Genomic DNA, 21,588 nt, shown 5'->3' with positions numbered 1-21,588 from the left:
ACAGAATTTTTTATTTTGAGCTGTATTAATTCTTAAGATTCATAAGAGTGTGTTTTTGCAAGCTTGCAGACTTTTATTCAAGGGGAGATTTTTTTTGTGTAGCTCAAGGCACCTATCTTGACTTCTATTTATATCAGCCCACTTGGTAAATGAGCCTTTTCAAGGTTGCTATTGCAGTAAAAATTGTTCCATTCTCTATTCTTCCTTGTGCTTTATATACCCCTGCATTTTATTGTGTAGAATCAAGTAAACTCTTTTCCAGTTTTTTAGGGGAAAAGGGATCTCATTTTCATTCAACCTTTGTTTTCTTGTCAGTTTTCTGACTCGGCAGGCTATGTGGGATTTGCTAATCTGCCCAACCAGGTTCACAGGAAATCTGTGAAGAAGGGATTTGAATTCACACTCATGGTGGTTGGTAAGTGAGTTCCTTAAGTGTTCTTGACTGTTACACAACATTTCTTTCACATAGATGTATGCATCTTCCTACTTAGCAATTGACTGTTACACAGTAGAAAAAACTTTGAACCTCTATACACTTTCTAATTACATCTGTTACTATTTTGTCATGTTTAGTAGGAGGGAGTATTTATAGTGATTAAAGATGATGAGTGGAGGAAAGGACACTTCTGCATTCCTGATTCTGCATTCCTCATTGATTCAGATGACAGGGGTAGTTGTTTAGTCTTTCTTTTGATCTTGTTTCCCCATTGAAGGCATGAATGCACACGAGTATCTTGCTGTTGAAATGGTGATGCTGTTGTTGTGTTTTGTGCTCTTCTGTACTGACTCACTCTGGTGTCAGAGATAAACCTGTAATTTGCCTTTTCTGTCAATGAGCACCTCTGAGACTCTGATGGAGAGTCCTTTAAGCACAAAGCTCTCCCAAGTGATGTGTTGAATTGTGTATGTGCAAAGGGAGTCCACAGTACTATCACCCTTTTGTAGCACTCAGTGAAAAATGAAAATGTACTCTGTATTACCATTTGGGATTATTTGGTGACAGTATTCAGCAGTGTTTGTGAGATATATAGGTAATTTGTGATAATTGTAGAGTTCTTTTGTGATGAGAAATACAGATAACTTTTTCATCTCTAAGATCAGGTTAGTAGCATCTAAAATAATATGGCCAGTTGGTCTAAATGTTGACTCCTTTGATTCCTTGAGTTAGGAAATAAGTGATTTTTTGAAACTCAGATTTAGTAGTTAAATGTACATGTTTAATCATTTGAAGTTACAGAATTATGAAACTTCTCAGGTAAATTTTGAATAATTTGTTTTTTCATTTTCAGTTTCATAGAACCTATATGGGCTTAACTGTAAGGGTGCAAACTTGACTATTAGTTTAGGATTGCTTTACTCATTTGTCTTCCCAGCAGTATTCCAGATTCAATTTCTAGCTTAGGAAAACCTTCAAGCTCTCAGAATTTTTCAGCAGGAGAGTTACAGCTCCTGATTTTGTAAGTTTAAATGAAAAAACCTGTAATTTCCCTTAAGTAACTGAACTATCTCTAGATCTATAATCCAAATTCTGTGTGACCTTTCAGCTTTTATTGTGACATCTGTTAGAGCAAACTTACAATTTTCACGTAACATTTATGAAAACACTGGAGGCTATTTTCCGGTGTTTTCAAAGTGCTTAGCTGAACCTTTGATGTTTCTATATCAAAAGCTAGGGTGGATCCTGATGAACAAATTATTTTTCCTCCATAATGTGGGCTTGGAGGAAGACAAGGTGCTTTAAAAATCTTTGAGTAAAAAGTGTATATGCTTAATAACCTGAATTATTTTGTTTGTAGGTGAGTCTGGCTTAGGAAAATCCACTTTAATTAACAGTCTGTTCCTGACTGATCTTTATCCAGAACGTTATATTCCTGGAGCTGCAGGTAAATGTGGTTTTGCAGTTCCTCCAGCACATTCCACCCTATAAAATTTCATGGTCTTTCAATTAATATTGCTTTATTCTTCACACATTACGCCGCTTTGTCATGCTGTATTTAAATTTTCTAAATTATGTTTTGTTGAGCTGTCATTTTCTTATTTAGATTTTCTTTCAAAGATAACTTTTGTTTCTTTATCAGCTGCTATTAAAAAAAACACCTCCCAAACCTTTTAGGTATCAATATACCTAAATGTGGTTTTGCTCTAATCGCCATTTCTTCTAACTGCTTTTTGTCTGTAGTGCCTTAAATCCTGGTTGGAGGTGTAAATAACCTTTTGACAAAGACTCTATTGTGCTTTTGAGTATTATGATTTTATTTTTGCATATTGTCATAAGTAAACCCATGTTTTAGTTCATTGTTCCTTGTTTACTTACAAAAACGTGGTGTTAAAATCTGCTTACTACTTTGTGTATTTTGATAAAATAGTTTATGTCATGCAGGTTACAACACACTTGAGCTTGCAGTTTCTCCTCTATTGCTCTCTCCTGTGGGGTCTCTGCAGGAACTGATAGGCAAATAACAATCCAAATATTCCTTTATTTTAGAGAAAATAGAGAGAACAGTTCAAATCGAAGCTTCTACAGTAGAGATAGAGGAGCGAGGGGTGAAGCTGCGTTTAACTGTAGTTGACACACCAGGATATGGAGATGCCATTAACAGCCAGGACTGGTATGTGTGTAAATACTGCTTTGTTAATAAAGTGTGTGTCTCACACAAACACTATTCTAGTGTGTCTGGTACTTTCTTCAACTTCCAGTTTCAATTTTCTAAACACTTTTGATGTTTTTAGAAGTTTTGTAGGCTGTGTCTATGGTTCTGCTGCAAAATTATCAGCCTCTCCTTCAAAAAGTTTCTCTGAGTACTGCAGTCAGCTTTTTGTCTCTGTGGTGATTCCAATCAGACAAAATTCTGGTGAGGGGAAACTTTTTTGTCTTTCTGTGTCTCTGGTCCATCCAGTTTCCATGTTTTTGAGACAATTAATTTCATTCCCTGTCCTCTGTATGCATTACCAGCAATTTGGGTGGAACTGGTGTTATTTTATGAAGTTACCACTTGGCTCTCTCTGGTCGAAATATTACCAATGATCTTTAATGGATGAAATAATTGTCAGCAGATACACTGGAAAATATATGTAATTGCTTTGGCATAATGATTACAAAGAAGCAAATTTATAAAGCAGCTAGAAAGGAAGGGGGCAATTTGTAACAAAGTTAGAATTGCTAAGTTCATAAATGTAATTTCCGAATGATCCCGTTCAGGCAATTATCTTTAACTGTGGAAAGCTGATGAATTTTTTCAAATGAAGATGAGATACCCTTACTGGGATGCTTCTAGTTTCAGTGGATTAAAACTTTGAATTTTCACATGGTTGTCTTTTAAGAAGTACTAACAATATTTATTTTACTTAGTTGTTAATTTTGTTGACACTTTATTTGTGGTGGTGGTGGTAATCCCAAGGCAAACAAAGAGCACTGTGCAGCGAAATGGAGCATAAAGCTAATGCAGGTTGACTTGAGTCCTTCACTATAAGTTAAAGACCAGGAAAGAGAAAGTAGCAGATAAAATAAACATATATAATGCTAATAGAATGTTTTGCAATCTTTCATTGACAGATTGATGTATCTGCAGTGTTCTTATTATCAGACAGTTTTTCTCTTCTTTCTATGGTGTAGATGTAGGAGCACACAGCAAGAATGAAGGCAGTGAAGTTCTGTAATACACTAAATGAAAGTCTGAAAGTGAAGCTCTAGTGAGATTTTTATTTTCCTTCCACTTTTCCTACTTTAGTAAGCTGAAAAAGGTTGAACTCTTGGAACAACACAAAGACATCTTTTTAGGCTGCATCATGGTCTTGCTTATTTTGTGCACTGTTGACTAGAGCTTCCTTCCGCTGGAGCTGAGAGCTCTGCAGCCTGTGCATTGTGTTATAGAGAGCTCTTCCTGTTGATTGTGTTCTAATGCCCTTTGTTTATTCTGCTCAGATGTTTCTTAGAGACCTACGTGTTTGGATTTTCCCCTTTCTTTTTGGAGGTTTTCTGAATAGAATCATTCTGCGGTGATTCAGACCTGAGTAGAACAATTTATATGTAATTTTCTGTGATGAATCTGGAACATCAAATATGCTACCGGAGCAAATAGCACTTACATCCTACAAAATAAAAAGATGCAGTTAATGATATCTCTTCAGTCTGCTTATGTCACTTGAAAAGCCTTTCAGCTGTGGCAAGTGTCATTTTGACAAAGTATGTTAATCTTTACAGGATGTCTCAGGGACTTGGATGGACAGACCCTTTGTTTTGAACTGTAGTGAAGACTAACCCATTGCAACCACCTTCCTTCCTTGGTAGTTCAGAGGAAGGAGCAAGTTCATGTTCTTGAACTTATGTTTATGTTCAGGAGCATTTGCTGCAGTCGTGGTTCACTGGTAGATAGTGCTGATCATAATTCAAAGTTTATAAAGTTCTTTTTTTTTAGGAAGGCTGTAATTTGTGCAGACTATTTTGAGGTGACAAATTTTACTAAGGCTAATTTTGAACACAGGTAAATCAAACTGTCACAATGTCTCTAGGAGGTAGCAATCACTGGGAGTGTTTCAAATATTGTTCTCCTGAGTAGGTTCCTAGTGGCTTTTAGTCACTGTGCATTGATGAAAGGGCTAAATTTTAGAGTTTGACTTTCATGGATGGGAGCTGAGGTAGATTTTTATGTATTTTGTGTCAAAGAAAAAGGACTGATAAGGATTTCGTGCTACTAGGAGTGTGCCCAGGAGGTCCACTGGGTTTGAAAAACAATGGTGTTGGACTGGGAAATGATTTGTTATAGATTTAGTACAACACATTTTCTGAAGCAGAGTAATTCTTGTTTTCTGGATGCTGCTGTACTTAAAACAATATGAAAAGAAAGGTGGAAGTGAACCACGGTTAACTGTGGTGATTTTTTTTAAGATTCTGTGCGAAGCTTTTGTGCTGGCTGAAGTTATGTACTTTAGAATCAGACCCACACCTAGGATTGCTCATGGCATCAGTTTAGGAGTGTGTCTGGAGAACAGCAAAATTCCTTATGGTGGGAGGTTTGACGCATTCAGCATCTTTCAATGCGTAAGTACATTGGGATCATGAGAGAAGCATGTCATTAAAATAACATCTTTCATGAGGAGAGAGGGGATCTAATCAGGAGAGGAAAAAAAATGCTTGATGCTTAGATTTGCTTTGATATCTGTCCTCAAAAAAGTGGTTGACAAAACCAGACTACAGGTGAACTTGTTAGGTATTGCTGATCACACTCTTTATTTCATCTTGCTTGTGGTGTCACGGGTCATTCTTTGATAGCTGCTCTCTGCTCTTTGGCTGCTACTAAATTCTTCTTGTTTAGTTTTTTTTAACTGACTAAGGTTATATTTTGTGGGTTTTGGCAGCTTGGTAATATTGTTCATTTTCTCCCAGTGGGCTTAAATGCAGTGTTTGCGTTGTTTGCTGTTACAATACAGGATGTGCTATCTCCTAAGTAATGACAGCACTGTGGTATAAGCCAGGTGTTTCCCGGAAGTCAGGAGGTACAGGACACCAACACCATATTTATATGGAAAAATTGTAGCTGTTAGACCTAGAAAACTGCACGTAAACTAATCACATTGCCAGAGAAATGTGTGATAGTTCTTTCCTATTGTTAGTGTTTGGTTTCTGTCCTAAGATTTGTATGTCTTTAGTCTTGTGGCCTTTTACCAGCTAAGAGAAGTAGTGAAGATTAACAGGAACAAAAACCATACTGATGTGTCTCAGCATGTTTAGGTATTAAGTTGCTGTTTCCTAATGAGTAGCACTAAGGTCAAAACCCAATAAATTCCATCTTTTGCTTTGCTGTCTTCTGTAATATGACTAAGAACAGCCAAATCTTGCAGTGATGTAAACATATGTATATATATTCTACTGTGGATTTGTTCCTTCTCAATCTAAAAGCCAAAAGAGAATCAAATTCCCTCCAGGATCTCTTCCATCATTCTTGTTACTTTCTTTTGTTATCTCCTTTGCAGCTATGCAGCCCTGGGTCAAACATTGCTGCCTATTGCAGTGTTTGCCAGCATTCTGTGTTCATTTTCCAGATTATTAATTTGTTTGTCTGTTATCTGCTCTGTTTCCTCCATAAATGTCTCTCACCAAGTTTGTGCTATCTCAGCAACAGAAGTATGGACGTTCCTGTTTCTCAAGTTAAGCTTTCTGTTTAGTTTTTTCTCAAGTAGTTTAAGACATGTTCATGATAGACAATCATCTGCCTAACCTTATCTACGTCAGCTGTTCATTTCCCTTCCCTGCAGTACCTAATATAAAGTGTTCTTTTAATATTAATGGTGTTTGCAGATGTCTGCACTCTCTGGAATAGCTTAAAATGATCTTCTTAGTTATGCATTGTGTTTTCTTTCCTCTCTAGTCACTGCTCTCTGTGTCTGATTAATCTATGTGATCAGATTTTGTGCTCATTTACTTCTTTGTAGGAAATGTTTTAAGTTGCCTTGAACTAAGGAATTATTTTTCTTTGCCGACAGAAAAGAATTCTGTAAGGTAACAAAAATAGCTTAATAAATCATGTGATGCTTGAGTGCATGACTTGCAAATGTATTTGTACTTAATTCAAACAGACTAGAATACCAGAATTTTCATAGGTAACTATAGAAACCTGGCTCTAGGGTCAGGGTTGTAAATCAAGAGGATATCCGGGATATGTCATTTGTCAACTGGTTTAAAAACAAATCTTCAGCCCCTACCCCCAGAAAAAAAGGCAGAAAATCCTCAGTCTTCTGCTCCTGTGTTGTCTCAGCACAGAGTGGATTTTTCTGAGCTTGCTCTTGAACTTTTTATCCAGTGAACAGAGTAACACTTGAAACTGGCTCCAGGCATAAGTTGACACTTGGTGGTTGTTATGATAACACCCTTTTGCATTATCAAAATATTTTTCCTCAGTACTAGATAAAATGCTAGGAAGTTGAATTTTTTGTAACAGTAGTGTTTTTAATAAAAGTGTGTTTCTCCTTCTGTTCTTATCTTTTTATGATTCTTGCCTTATTATTTAAAGCTGATATAAGACGCCTCTCTTTCTCCCCCCCTCCCATACCACAGCTTCAAAACAATTATTCACTACATTGATAACCAGTTTGAGCGATACCTGCATGATGAAAGTGGTCTGAACAGGCGCCACATCATAGACAACAGAGTCCACTGCTGCTTCTACTTCATCTCTCCTTTTGGGCATGGGTAAGAAAACTTTGAGCTTTGGTATTTTAAGGTGTTGTACCTTCATAACAGTTCATAAATCTGTTCATTACTTGAACTGGTAACTTAGCAGTAATGTTAATTGAGTTACCAACCTGTCCATTAGCCAGTGCAACTAAAACAGTCTTTGGAGATTAGTGCTCTCCTTTACTTTGTCCCCTTTTGCATTTAATATTCTCTCAAGGCAGTCACTACTGCATTGTTCATCACCCAGCAACATAAATGTTTTTAATATCCTCTTCATTGTATAGTGACAATTTTAATTACAATTTCAACTTTGCACAACCAAGTTGATAAGCAAGGGCATTAAGCTTAATGGCTTAATTTATTATGAAAATATTTTTTATATGGACATTTGAAATAAATAGTTTTTAATACATTTGATCTGTTATAAAACAAACAACACAAGACCCCGTGCCTATTTTAAATCTTTTTTTTTTTCCCTGCTTGTTGGCAGACTGAAGCCATTAGATGTAGAGTTCATGAAGGCTCTTCATGGAAAAGTCAACATTGTCCCTGTGATTGCCAAGGCTGACACCCTGACGCTGAAGGAGAGGGAGAGGCTGAAGAGAAGAGTAGGTCTAACACTTGATCATGAGAATAGAGCAACCCATACAATATTAAAGCCAAATATAAAGTAATTTCAAACTGAAGAGGGGTGAATGATATTGGCCAAGGACTTAATCTTCCGAAAGTGTGAAGTGGGAAATCTTCACTGAGGTCTGATGTGCTTTCCCAGTTACACTTGCTAAGAATGTGGCTGTTCTTGGTTCTATGTATCTTTGCAAAGCAGTGCACCCAGTAGGGCAGGTTTTAAGCAACACAGCTTGTAACAAGGCTTCAGACAGTCCTGAAAGAAGTGGAGATGTTTCAGACTGATTCTCTGAGAGCTGTGGCCTTGAGTGCCCCTTAGTGCTGGGAGTGCATTATGTGTGTTCTGAGGGCATATCTTTAGTTTCATCCAGAAGGGCTGTGTGCTCTGCTGTGTGGTTTGTAGCAAAATGCGGTTGGAAACTATTTAAATAAGTGCACCCATGGTACAAACTAAAACATTAATACAGAGACAGGACAGTTGGGTTAATATATGAGCAGGATGCTTTTGTGGCTCTGTTGTTATAGGAAAATGCATGTCATTGTGTGAACATTTTTTCTGCAGGTTTTTCTGTTCATCTGAAACACTAGGACATACTCAGGGTTGCAGTGGAGACCATCTGTCTTTCCGGACAGTGGTTCTAAAATCATTCTTTGTTTGCGAGGTTTATTTGGTGTCTTGAAATTTTGTTTATTGACAAACCTTTCCAAGACAGCCCAGCTTTTGCCAGATATGACATTGTAGTGAATTAAATAGAATTATGTCAATATTTGTGGTTGTATAAGTCTTTAACCTTAAATTGAATTTCCATTTTATCTCATCATCTGAGCAATGAATGTAAATATTAAATCTGTTCTGGTTTATTCTCTTTGAGAATGACTTAATGCACCTTGTAAAAGGAATGGGTAGGTGGTGTGTTTATATTCTGTATGCTTAGAGGTGGCCCAGTAAAATTTATTGAGATCACAAGCTTTTCAGGTTCAATTAACTCAAAACCAATACAATAATTTGTAAAGTCTACCTGGTTTGAACCCTACAAAGCCTATGAATTTTTACAAATTTAATGACTTAATAATGTAGAGATAATTTTGACTTCTAAATTGCAGTCTATATTTTACACCAGAGTAAACCTTTTTATGGTAGGATATCTTTTATATTACATTTTCATGCAGGGCATAATAATTGTTTTGATTGTCACCCTGTGACTTCCTTTAGGTCTTTAGAATGTTTATTGGATCTTTATTCCAAGGGTGTTTGTGTTGGGAGTATTCTTCTATTTTCTTTAGGAGGGACTACAGTTTTATTTAACTAGGAAAATAGTATAGATAAAATCATGCTTGCAAAGCAGCACATTAGCTGAACTTCACCTAAATTCAGAGAATTTGTTTGGAACTTTTTTGACTGAACCAGTGCCACAGTAGCAGATGCAGCCATGGTTTGTGTGGGTGTGTAAAGAACTACAATTTGACAAGGTGAGGTACTTCTGGCATTGCTGCTGTTTTTTATAAAGCTCAGTGATGTAAGAAAACTTGTCCAAGAAAAGGAATGAATCCTTCATAGCTGAGAAAATTAAAAGTGGGGACAGTTGTGACTGTATGAACCTTGTCTGCAATGCAGGCAAACATCCACTGAGGAGGGGAGGAGACACTTGTACAGAAATGAGCAGCTTGATGGTGAACCAGCTGAAAGGAGGAAGGAAATTTTAAAAAGTTCATTCATTGAGACTAGAAGGATCTTGCTGGGAGAAATTCTGTCCAGGAATTCTGAGTTTTTAATTTTGTATCGTAACAAATACTATAAAGTAATGGCTGGTGCACTGCATTAAAATTGAAAGAACTCATAGGAAAATGATAAAGCAAAAATGTGGCTGATTGTGCAGGTTTTATTGCTTTTCCTTTTCTGTTACTCTGCTGACTTTGTGAAAGATTTTTATCTCACACAGTTTGTGGAGCTGCTACTTTTTATAAAACCCCCTGTATCCACCCTTTCAGCAGTGTACTTCAGGCACAGTGTTCATAGTTGCTTATTTTTTGGTTCAACATTTGGGAGCAGAATGATTTTGAGAGATTTGAAGGAGGCATTTAAGTGGAACATCAACTATTTTAAAATAGAATTCACCAGGAATTTAACTTTTAACTAACTAATCTTTAAACCAGTCTGGACTTAGACATATGGACACCACATTTATGCACTGGCTAAGTACGAGAAGATGAAGGGCATCTGTAGTCTGAGGGAGTGGTTAGGGAGCAGGTAAACAAGTTTTCATTATTTTTATACTGCTGGCAAAGGTCACTCTGCAAACTGAGTTTATATTAAGTCAAATGTATAATGTGCTTCCAAAGCTTTGAAAATCAAAGCTACTGTATATTGTTCTAACTCAAAGCATCTTGGCCAACACAGTCTCTAATCAAGAATAGGAATCAAAGTCCTGCTTTGCTGACGCAGCTTGAAGTCTTACTTTTTTTAGATGTTTCTGCCATTTGGCCGTCAATCTGAAGTAAAATGTTTTTGTTTTGCCGCTATGGACTAAGCAGCAAGATTAGCTTGTGGTGCTTGCAAAGGAAACCCAGCTTGGAGTAATTCCTGTTTGGGCTTTCTGGAATTCAAAGTTATTTTTTAAAACTCTTGAGTGGGAAGAAATGCACGACAGTTTCACAAGCTGTGCCATGCGAAGCTGCTAAGGAAACATGCTCAAAAGAATGACTTCATGCGAGGGGAACTAATATTTTGACTTTTTTTTTTATTTCCCATGGGAAGGCTAATCTTTAGGAACACAGAATCCTCTGAGGCCAATAAAATTCAGATTTGAAGAAGCAAAATGCTGTTTCATTGTTAGGAGCATAAAATACAGTTTGTTTTTATTGCAATTCTTTTTCCTTTCAGGAAAGCACTAGGTTTAACAGCTGTAATATATTATTCTAGCACCCCTTGCTGTCGGCTTTCCCGTTATTGTTCCACTTGCATTTTATCTCAAAGATCTCAGCCAGGTTAAATGTGCTTTCTTGTCTTATGCAACTACTTAAAGGCATGGAACTGCAGTGCTGCCCCACCCATCCCAGCTGTGCATCTTTTATTGTCATTTGGTGACAGTTCAGATCTCTTTCACTTTGAAAAACAGCAACAGCATCCACTGATTTAAAGGTCACTATGTGAATGTCTCAATTGCTTATTGGCAACACCCCCAAATTTCTTTTCTCTCTATAAAATACTGCTCTCTGTGTAGGTGGGGGCTCGTAGCACTAATAGTGCGCTCGCGTGTGTGAGTGCGGGGGATGTTTATATACCTGGCAGGAAAACATTGTCAGGGAACAGCTGTGGCTCATACATGGGCTTTCCTTTGCTAATGGTCTGGAGAATTGTTTTCTTTTAAACACCTGTTTAGTAACCAAGTTCTGGTTGGACAATTTTCATTTATACTATAGCTGTTGGTTGCTGTCATGACAGAGGATGGAGGAACCCAGCAATACTCAGAGAGGGCTCATTAAGACCTCTCTCTTTGAGGAATGCTGTTTTGCTGCTACAAAGTTAATCTCCAGTTGTATTCACAGTAATGGCATCACAAGTCTTTACATAGGCTCTTCTGATTATTTTTACCACTATGTTAATGTTCTCCCTGAATTTGCCCAAACTTTGTCTACGCTGAGAGTTCATTCAGCAGGGCAGCTGTGTGGGTCAGTGCTCTTGGTGGGGTTACAGTTGCTGCTCTAGGAAGTTTGCACAGTTCCCCTTTTCTGCTGAAACGTCCAAGATCCCTTTGGAAAGAGTCATTGTGGAATCTCATCATTCTTCATGCTCTCTCTCCTTTTACCATCACACTTCCTTTACTGAAAGTAACTTCTGTCAGTGCATTTGATGCAGTGACAACAGCTGACTTAAGTATAATCAGTAGTGTGGCAGCAGAAACATTCCCTTTGGTTTTGAGAAAGGAATTGACTTGTGCCACCTTTTGAAACTGGCAGAGGCCTGGAGTTATGCTGGCTGTTCACCCCTGCAGTGATTTCATTAGGAAAAGAATGTGCCCAGGAACAGAGATACTGTATTTTTTATGTTAACCTCAGATATTAATGCCAAAGAAAACTGTTTAAGAACAGGGTCTTTTTCTTAGTGATTTTTTAATGACTTTCTCCAGTTTAAGTAGATAGTAAACTTTTATCTTTTTTGATTCAAGAGGCAGTAGGCATCTTCTACATTTTTGAACATATCAAATGCACAAAAACATATTTTGACATGGAGTGAATGATTTTAATTCTGTAACTAATGAATTCCTTCTTGTTACTTTTACTCTCTTTTTGTATTAACCTCACTTTGCTTCTGTATTTGCTTCGTAAATCTTCTTGCATTTTTCAATGATTTACTTGCTTTGTTTTCCAAAAATACATTTATCTTTTTATCTTTTATGCCTTTTGAAAAAATCTTCAAGCCTGTGTTATTTTGCAGTTTGGACACTGAGTCAGGTGAATATTTGTAATAGATTAGTTAATCAATTTCATATATTTTTAACTGAATGCCTGTTCAATGAAGTAAGAGTATTTTTCTTTCTTTTTTGCAAACTTTCAGGTTCTGGATGAAATTTCTGAACATGGCATTAGGATTTATCAGCTCCCTGATGCAGATTCTGATGAAGATGAGGAGTTTAAAGAGCAAACTAGAGTTTTAAAGGCAAGTTTCACTCCTAGTTTATCATTTTGCTGCTGTAGTTCTTCAATCTACAACATGCCTAAAGGTATTTTATTCCTTCTATTTTATTTCCTTTCTAAAAGGAAAATTTCAGTTTCCTTTGCATGTTGACTCTGAATTATAATCCCTTTTATTCCAGTCTCTGCTTCATCAGAATTCCAAGTGTAGTGTGTCATGGCTTTCTCTTCTTTTTTCTTTTAAGTGTAAACCACTGTTCACAATGAACTATTATATGCAGTCTGTTCTCTGACTCAAACGTTTTAATATGTGAGCAAGGAAAGAAATGGTGTGCATTATGGTTGCTGTACTAATTAACAACCTGCCTCATGTTAAAGCAGATAATCAAGGTTTTACTGAAGTAATTTCCTCTTTGTGCTTGCAAAGGTGTTTGAAGAATGTGTCTGAAATTCTCTTTCTAGCTACTTCACTCTGCATCTGAAGTATGTTTCTGTTGGCTGTTCTCCATGCATGATGTTATGTCAGATGACACATTATGCCCAAACTGTACTTGAACAACAGTCAAGTGTTCCTAAAGTGAAGCGTCATTTCCTTCTGGGCCTCTGTTAAAACAAATTGATCCGATCAAAGCTACAGGTGCTCATAAGGAGAGGTTGCATAGCCTAGAATGGGATTTGTTGGTTTTCTGATGTGAGAGGGTTTTCGTAGAGAGTGTTTGTCGACATTTCTTTCCCCCCCGCTCTTGCCTGTTATTGAATCTTTGTGCTTTCTTTAAAAGAAAGACAAAAGCAAAATACAAAAACTAACCAGCCAAAAATCACAATAGAAACTTGTTTTTTCTGTCTCAACTAGGCTAGCATTCCCTTTGCTGTTATTGGATCCAATCAACTTATTGAGGTGAAGGGGAAAAAAATCAGAGGCCGCCTGTATCCCTGGGGAGTTGTTGAAGTTGAAAATCCAGAGCACAATGATTTCCTCAAGCTGCGCACAATGCTGGTGTGAGTAATGGTAAAATGATCCCATCTCCTGTGGTGATGTAACTGCCACAATGACTTAAAACCTATAGCAACATTAATTCCTTAATTTAAAACTAGCTCTGATGGCAATGCAGTTACATTTTAGTCCCCTGCAGCTTATTTTGCTGCTGTACCCTCTGATCTCTGAATTCAGACAGTATTTTCTATATTTTATGTTGCCAGATATATGTGATGGTTTTATGCTTTATGAGAACTGATCTGATGGCTGTACATACCCACTGAAGTTTTGTTGTAGTGCAGTTGATGGGGTAGAGAGGCTTTTAAGATACTCTTCAAAGTGAAGAATATTCCAAAAGCAAAGTGCAATTTTCTTGGCAGTATGGAAATCCTTTGTTAAATATGATACCCCACCCCGTTATGATTTTAGCCAATACGGATATTCTGCCTGCGTAAATGGTTTTAAGCGATTTTTTTAAGAAACGATGGTTTGCTATTGTTGGAAATTAATTCCGTTGTCATTCCAAATTCAGTCTGCACTGGGCAGGGATTGCCCTCTGCTGGGCATTGGGAGTAAGCAGATTTTCCTTTTTTTTTCTTGGCAATTGCAAATCGTTAAGCAATGTCAGCTGTTGCGTGAACCAAGCAGCTCCACCTAGATCCCAGTTACAAATTATATTCAAAGCACTTTAGAGTAATAAAATACTTTTGGAATTCAAGTATCTTTCTGAACAACTGTCTTTGCAAGGTTCTTAATACTGCAAAAACTGTTATAAACAATTAATCTGAAATAATTAATGACCAAAAAAAGGACAGCATATTTTGGGTCTTTGAATGATATTGGTGGGACACTTAGGAATTAATTAAAGATCAGTGAACTTGAAAGCAGAGTTCTGGCTGGCTTGGTCTGTGAGGATTTACTTTTCTGGTAAATACATCCATTAGATAAAACAGAAACAGGAAATAAAAGGGTGTTCTTTTCTGAGAATGACAGTGTTCAATAGCCCTTTGCATGTTCTAGGACGCACATGCAGGACCTGCAGGAGGTGACCCAAGACTTGCACTATGAGAACTTCCGTTCTGAGAGGCTAAAACGCACTGGCAAGTAAGTGTGTGCTACCCCTGGGCCTGCTGCTCCTCACTGCCCACTGACAGAGGACTTCCTCTTCCTCCTAATCCCACCTGTAAACAATTATTTCTGATGAGATTTCAGTCTGTGGAATTCTGAAATTTGTATGAAATGTGCTTCTTGAAGAGGAGTATCTATCAAACTGCTGTGCTTATAAACAGCTTAAATTCCCTCTTCTCTAGGCTTTTGATTGGAATGTGCAGGAAGAAGGTGCCTGCAAGCAAGATAGATTTTATCCAGTGATATCTGCTTGAGGAAAATGAACACTAGCAGGCAAATTTAATTAGGCTCCAGTTTATCTGCTTAGGGAAGTATTGCCTCTCTTGCTGCTTCATATGTTGCTAAATAGAGAAGTTTAGACCAGTCAATCTCTTCTGATAATTTGTGTTTTTATAGAGTTTATTATCTCTTTTTTAATTCTTGGCAAGTCCTTGGCAACTTAATGCAAAAAATCCACATCTACCTTTGCTGCATCTTTTTGGATAGCAGATAGCTTCAAGTATTCAGCAAAGAATTTTGATGTTAAAGAAGAAAGGAAATAGCCTACTCACCTTTTTAGTGGTTGATTTTTGTACCATGGATAGATTGTGAAGGAAATGTCTTCATTAAAGTAAAAAATCCATATGGCAGTAAAGAAATCAAATTTTAAGAAATGGAGAGTGAGTAGCAGGAGTCTGTGAGGTAAAAATGGTCTTTTACAAAAGGGAAGCATGATTTTAAAAATGTCCTAATTTCCCCTGTCTGGAACAATGTAGACTTTGATGATGTTATATTAATTGGAATATGAGTCTTGAATCTGTTCTTTGAGATTTTTCCTTCTGTATTTTATGCTGTCAATGTACTCTTTTCTTCAATAGGCCTGTTGAAGAGGAAGTGGTAGACAAGGATAGAATCCTCCAGCAGAAAGAGGCTGAGGTAAGAGGAACTTTCTAAAACTTATTCTTTAATATAACATGCTATGTTCCAATTTCAGTCTTCTGCATCAGTTACTGCCTGTGGCAGGTAGGATGGAAGTTGTGGAAAATGACAGATCTAACCTGACCATACATGTTGCTCTTACAGTATTTTATTTATAGTTGTAGTGTGTGCACTCTTGATTGTCTGCAGAATATTTATCGCTTCTTGTTTGGGTGCTAATTTTCCATAAGGATATTTGCAATTTTAAGTGCTGAAATCAATTTATGTTTGTCAGCTACACAGGTTGTGTGCTGTGGTGGGATAGACTGACAGTCTCATGTCATTTCAGATGTGCATGTTCTTATTGCAAGCACATTACCAGTACATTTATTCTTATGTCTTGTGGCTATGGAGTAGAAATAGGCTCTTGAGTCTTAAAAATCCTGTAATTTAATTAATACATGTGTTTTTTCATCTTAACCTTGACTTAAATCTTAGTATTTTTATTGCACCTGTTAGTTTATGATGTGGTGTTTTCAAACTCTGATTTCTCACTCTGGTCCCAAGTTATTGCTAGGCCTTTTAATTTAGTATTTTTATGTTGAAGTTGTAAAGATTCAGAAATTTTTAGCCTGGTATTTAAATTCTAGCAGTACACTGCCAGTGCTTATACTACTTGTGTGAAAACTGAAGACTTGCTGCCAATTGTAAGATAGTGGGTTTTTTTCCTCTTTATCCTTCTTTTATCCAATTCAGCTTGGATCCACGTCCATAACTGCAGGAAAGCATGTTTGGAAAGATCATTTCACATGTGCAGTGATTTGGAATTAAAAAAAACCAAACTAAAAGCACTTCTGTGTATTTCTGAGGTGGAAGATTGACTCCCATACATGGAAAATTTTGAAATTTACTTCAGTCTGTGCATTTCCTTTTTCCCTTATAGTATCCATATTTAAAAATAGCTAAACCAGGTTAGCTATTGGCTAGCCCTGGCATGTTGATATAAATAGCAAAAAACTTTCCTAAAAGGAAATGCAGAAGCAGCTGATTATTATCACCACAATTACTAGTTAATAATATGAATTACTGGAGATTGAGAGAACTATATATTTATCACTATGTAATTGCATTTCAGCAGAATAAGCACACTTGATGGCTGTGCACATACAAGAGTGGAACTTCTGCAAGTGTTCTATACACAAATTTGCTGCCTCCCATTTACTGGGGCATGTGCAAAGCAGCAGGAGCCCATCAGCTGATAGCCAGCAATACTGAATGCTTTGGAAAAGTCAAGAGCATTTTTTGAAAACGTTTTTTGTTTTTCCTTAATAATTCCAGGCAGACAAGTAGACTTAAATTATTTAAGTCATAACTGTTTCTCATGTTATTTGAACTATATAAATTGTACATGCCTAGTAGTTCAGTAGAATCTTGGATATCCTTGTAGAACTATTTGTTTTATGACTTATGTCTGAAAGAAGTTTTCTATAAATATTTTCCCTGGAACTTTTGATACAACAGGCACTATATATATATATATTTTTTATTATTTTATATATTATTTCTATTTATGCATTGGCACAGAGTGGTCAAAATAGACCAGTATATAAATATGCAATGTGTCTTTTATATAACATTGCTAAAGGGATGAAATTTTTAACTTCTCGGGGGACAGTCTTTGAAAGTCTCCTCTGGGGCTAATCATCTCTGAATAATTGCTGCTGAAGTTGCAGAGGATTAGGTTAGGACTTGAAAAAACAAATACATTTTTAACTTCTGCATTCTATTGTTCCAAAGAGATCAAGAGGCTTTGCTGAATCTTCTGTAGATAAGCTGGTATGAAGTCCCTTCATCTCCAAATCATCCCTAAGGTTCAGACTGGGAAAAATCTGTGGAGGAAAGACACAAAGGAAATGGGCTTGCATTCCATGGCCTTCACAGAGAAAACAAATATCCATTTCCCCTCCTGTTCTGCATTCCCATCAGTAACGGTGCTTGATGTTCTATTTACAGTTTTGTGAGGTTTATATAACCTTGGAAGGAATGAATGCTTGAACTAGTGCCAGGATCATCTTTATCAAGGCATCACTTTTGCTAAATGGTCTTTTATTATGCCAAAGGATGTGGTCCCCAGTTCAGCCAATTTGAAATTGCTAATCTGTCATTTTGGATTTATTGCTTAGTCTAGTTGTGCTTCTGCTCATTTGCAAATGATGACCTGTTTTTTAGAGCTGGAAAATGGAAATAGGCATAAAGGTATTCTTGTTCCTTACTGTAAATATGATGCAGAACAGATTATTTTGATACTGTAGTGTAAGTGGACACAAAGTTTCTAGTTTTGTGCCAAATTTTTCCTACTCTGAAAACGTCTTGTTAATAAAAACTTTTAAAGGTTTTGAGAGGTAGTACTTCTAGAAAAGCGTTAGGGCTGTGATTACATTGAAACAGCAAGGAATAAACACCTCTGGGTTTCTCTAGTGAGCTATGCTGAGACTTTGGGCAAATCTCTCCATGCTTCTGTTTTCAGTGGAGTTGGTCAGCACTGGGCTGTATATAGCAGAATGAACACAATGTTGAAATTGTTTTCTCTGTCCTTCCACTTTCTGAATGTGTGTAACCCTTTGGCAGATGAGATAAAGAGCCCTGGACTGTGTGGGGGTCAGGAGGGGGAAGAGCAGTGGGGCTGCCAGGCTGGGGGCCAGCAGTGGCCCTGTGGGTAGTGAGGATGGGAGTGAAGTGTGCAGGTAACTGCCTGCTGCTGCTGAGGTTTGGGAACACATTGTCTTGAAAGAAAAGGGGCAAAGTTTTATGGGAAGAGACAGCATGACTGCTGATGAACTGCAATGTACTGCAATGGCTGTGGCCAGAGTGACTTCTGCTCTTTGTCAACATGTCCTGTGGAAGACATTTATCTTGATAGTAGCCCCATTTCCAAATTATCAGGAATATTTTTCATCAGTTAACAAAATAACTTGTGTTCTTTGGTATTTGAAGTATTTTTAATCAAAAGAACTTTTACAGGGACATTCACTAGAAAATTCACTGTCTGCACTTTTCCATCTTCCCCTGTTCTTGCAGCCTCTAGATCACTTATCCTGTCTGATGTAAAGGCACGGGCAAAAATAATCAGACTTGGTCAAGGGGAAATATATCAGTGGGAAGTAAATGCTATTTGTTTCTTAATATTTCTCCTCCTGTGATACCTCCATGTTGGTCACTGAGAAGCTGTTTATGTTGTTTAAACAGGAATAGTGTCTGTTGGTATTGTGATAAAATCCTGTAGGTATTTTACAGAGCTGTGAATCTGTGGTTTCTGTTAAGGGCGTGGAAGCTATTAACAAGATGTATGGTTCACTTTTAACTCTGTAACCTTAGCTCTCATTTAAATGTTTGTTTCCTTTCTGGTTTGCTGCAGTAGTTTCATGATCGTTTGAACTAAATTGTAGACCTGACATTAGTAAACTAAGGGGCATTTATACCAAGGTTACATTTATTCTTTTGCCTTTTGTTATCTGAGAATTCACAGCAATTATTTGTTTTAACAGATTTCCAAACATTGTTTCCTAGCTTCCTTTTCATGATGTGCATGGGCCCTATGCTGTCATGTTGTAGCATCCGTTCTTCAGGGGATGAACACAAATATATCAACGCTGCTCTTACAAGTGAGAGGACTCACTGCAGAGCAAGATCAAAGTCATTTTCTGCCCTTGATGCTCGCAGTACCCAACAGCAAAGGGAATGCAGATGTTAACATGACATCAATTTCATTCTTTGGTGTGATTCTTTTACATTCTCCTTTATTAACAGCAGAGGTCTTTTCTGTCTATTCAGTAGGTCCAGTAAGGTGAACATGAGCTGGTTTTGGTTTGTAGTGTAAAGTGGAGGAATAGCTCTTCTGTTCCGTCCTCTACTCAAAGAGGAATTGTTGAAGAGACTGGCATGGTTATCACTTGGGCACAATATAGCTTGATTCTCTTTTTTTCATTTTACAACAGTGTGCTTTGTTTTTTTCACAGGCCTTATGCCTGAAAGTTTTTCTACTGAATTATTCTAAAATAGCTTTAGAAACTTGCCATTCCTTTCCCAGTGGAACAGAGTGAGACTTTACCAGTAGGTCTCAAAAACACCACATGAGAATGGAAAAGGAAATTCTTTTACAATCTTAACATTAGAGCTGAGTAGGTTTTCTGGCTTTTGTGCTACCTTATATTTGTGTCATATGCAGCATCTGATTTATTTTGTGTTATGGACATATTTTTATCAGTTAAAGTTAAGAAAATGCAATTCTCAGTGCTGTATTTAAATCTTAAAATATGATGTTTTCTATTAGCAGAATTCTCCATTTGAGCAATCACCATAATACGTGTGCAGCAGTATCTCCCCCTGTGATTACTGAGTGGTTTCTATTTTGGGAATGTTTCATGGCTCAGCCTGGAGTGCTCTTGGGAAAGCTCAAGTAGGAGAGCTTCCAAAAAGCTAGTTTTATTCTGATGGTGAATCTGCAGAGAGGCAGTTCAAAAGACCAGGTGTCTTACATTTTCACAAGTTGATCTTTGAAGCTTTTCTTTTTTTTTTGTATCATGAAATGAATGCAGTGCTCATTTTGGGAACTTTCTGCTTTTTTTTACCTCCTTCCTGCAATGTTATGCTATCTTCTTGATCAGAAGCTTTTTGTTTTAAGTACTTAGCAGAAAGATGTAGATGGGTTTATAATAATCCTCACAGATTTAGCTGTATCTCATGCTATTCCTGTGTGAATCTCCTCTTGTCAGAGGGCATCTCTGCAGCAGTCACAGGAACCTGAATTAGCCTCTCCTGAACCCTGTGCTGCTGCAACAAGAGGGTGAGAACATAAACCAGCAAGTTTTAGGCAAGCTGTGGTACTGCTGGCTGTGCTGCAATCTTTTTTACTCTTTAGTTAATCTTCTTACTTACTCATTCCTAAATCTGTATCTGAGAGCAGGCAAGGAGAAAGGGGTGTAGGCACCTGCAATTAGTTTTTCTTGTTCTGTGATGTTTCTTTCAGTTTGTTGGGTTTTTCTAAAACAAAACAACAGCTCAATACCACGTGCATGTATTCAAGCATTTGTCTCAGGTTCTTTTGTATTAAACCTGGTGGAGTGATGAGTATCACAATAGTTAATGTGGTTGACTGGATGAAAATAGTGTGTTTAGACAGAGTGTTTTCCCCCCTGAAAATAAATTAAAGCAGTTCTCTACATAATTAAAAAAAAGGAGAACTTGCTATACAAGCCTGAGTTTTTTACATGATCTCTGGTTTGAAGTGGACTCATAGGTTATACAATGTGCATGGAAATAGCAGCCCATTTCCTTCCCACTTTGTAAAATGGGACTCTTGTAGTTCTGTATGTGGAGCTTCCCCACCTGCATTTGGAAGGAAGTACCCAGTCATTTGTAAAGCAAATTAGAGGTATTTGCATATATACTTTGAAAATTCGTTTTAGTGTTCTTTCTTCTGTCTTAGGAACATTTTTTCCAATTAATATTATTTTTTTTGAAAAAACAATCAACAACAAGGCATTATATAAGTGGCCTTTTATGGGATGGAAACTAACTTTTAAGTGTTACAAGAAAATGCCTTAAGAAAACAGTTATTTCCAGGAAAAGTAATTGTTTAGATGTAAAAAATATTGGTGCTTAATATGTTTAGTCTGGCTTTCCAAATTTCATAAACATATTTTGATTTCTCCTTTAAAATAGTTTTTAAATCTTGTTTTCATATTTGGCTGTTACTGCTGCTAAAAATTTGCTGAGTTCTCTGATAGTCACAGGATGAGTGTTCCTACATGATTAAATGCTTTGAGCACCTGGATCAGAACAAAGCTGCTTCAGCTCACTCAGGTGTAGCTCTGTGCACACTAAAGGATATGCTTTCCTCATTATGGGTTAAATGTTTATTCACAGGTCTGCAAGCATAGCTGGCTTCAAAAGTTTTGGATTCTATTGCTTAATTTTCATTCTAAGTATTCTTACAAATATTTTGTGAAAGTTAGATGTACTGAACTGAAGAACATGAGATGGAAAAAACCAAAGTATTCGGTTATGTGAATTATTGAACATTTCCAGTTTGTGAAGAGATCTGTGTTCTACCATGGGAAAAAAGTTTTAAGGTTTCCTGGATTTTTGGACTTCCCAT

At 37.0% G+C, this 21,588-nt stretch overlaps 1 protein-coding gene across 12 annotated transcripts in view; it reads left to right on the top strand.

Annotated features, from left to right (window-relative positions):
* The window catches only part of LOC111936737 (septin-2), a 34,864-nt gene that overhangs the window by 5,797 nt on the left and 7,479 nt on the right, over positions 1–21,588 (top strand). For all 12 annotated transcript variants that reach the window (XM_086856284.1, XM_086856289.1, XM_086856280.1 and 9 more), the window contains 9 exons: positions 316–415; positions 1,797–1,883; positions 2,486–2,609; positions 7,052–7,186; positions 7,662–7,779; positions 12,354–12,455; positions 13,284–13,429; positions 14,427–14,510; positions 15,392–15,449. In XM_086856284.1, coding sequence (XP_086712410.1) covers positions 316–415; positions 1,797–1,883; positions 2,486–2,609; positions 7,052–7,186; positions 7,662–7,779; positions 12,354–12,455; positions 13,284–13,429; positions 14,427–14,510; positions 15,392–15,449 — 954 coding nt within the window. The remainder of the gene's footprint in view (positions 1–315; positions 416–1,796; positions 1,884–2,485; positions 2,610–7,051; positions 7,187–7,661; positions 7,780–12,353; positions 12,456–13,283; positions 13,430–14,426; positions 14,511–15,391; positions 15,450–21,588) is intronic.

Source organism: Cyanistes caeruleus, chromosome 18 (assembly GCF_971803275.1).
Source record: "Cyanistes caeruleus chromosome 18, bCyaCae1.hap1.1, whole genome shotgun sequence".
Classification (NCBI taxonomy): domain Eukaryota; kingdom Metazoa; phylum Chordata; class Aves; order Passeriformes; family Paridae; genus Cyanistes; species Cyanistes caeruleus.
The sequence above is the reverse complement of the archived record's forward strand: the minus strand, read 5'-3'. Positions and strand labels throughout refer to the sequence as shown.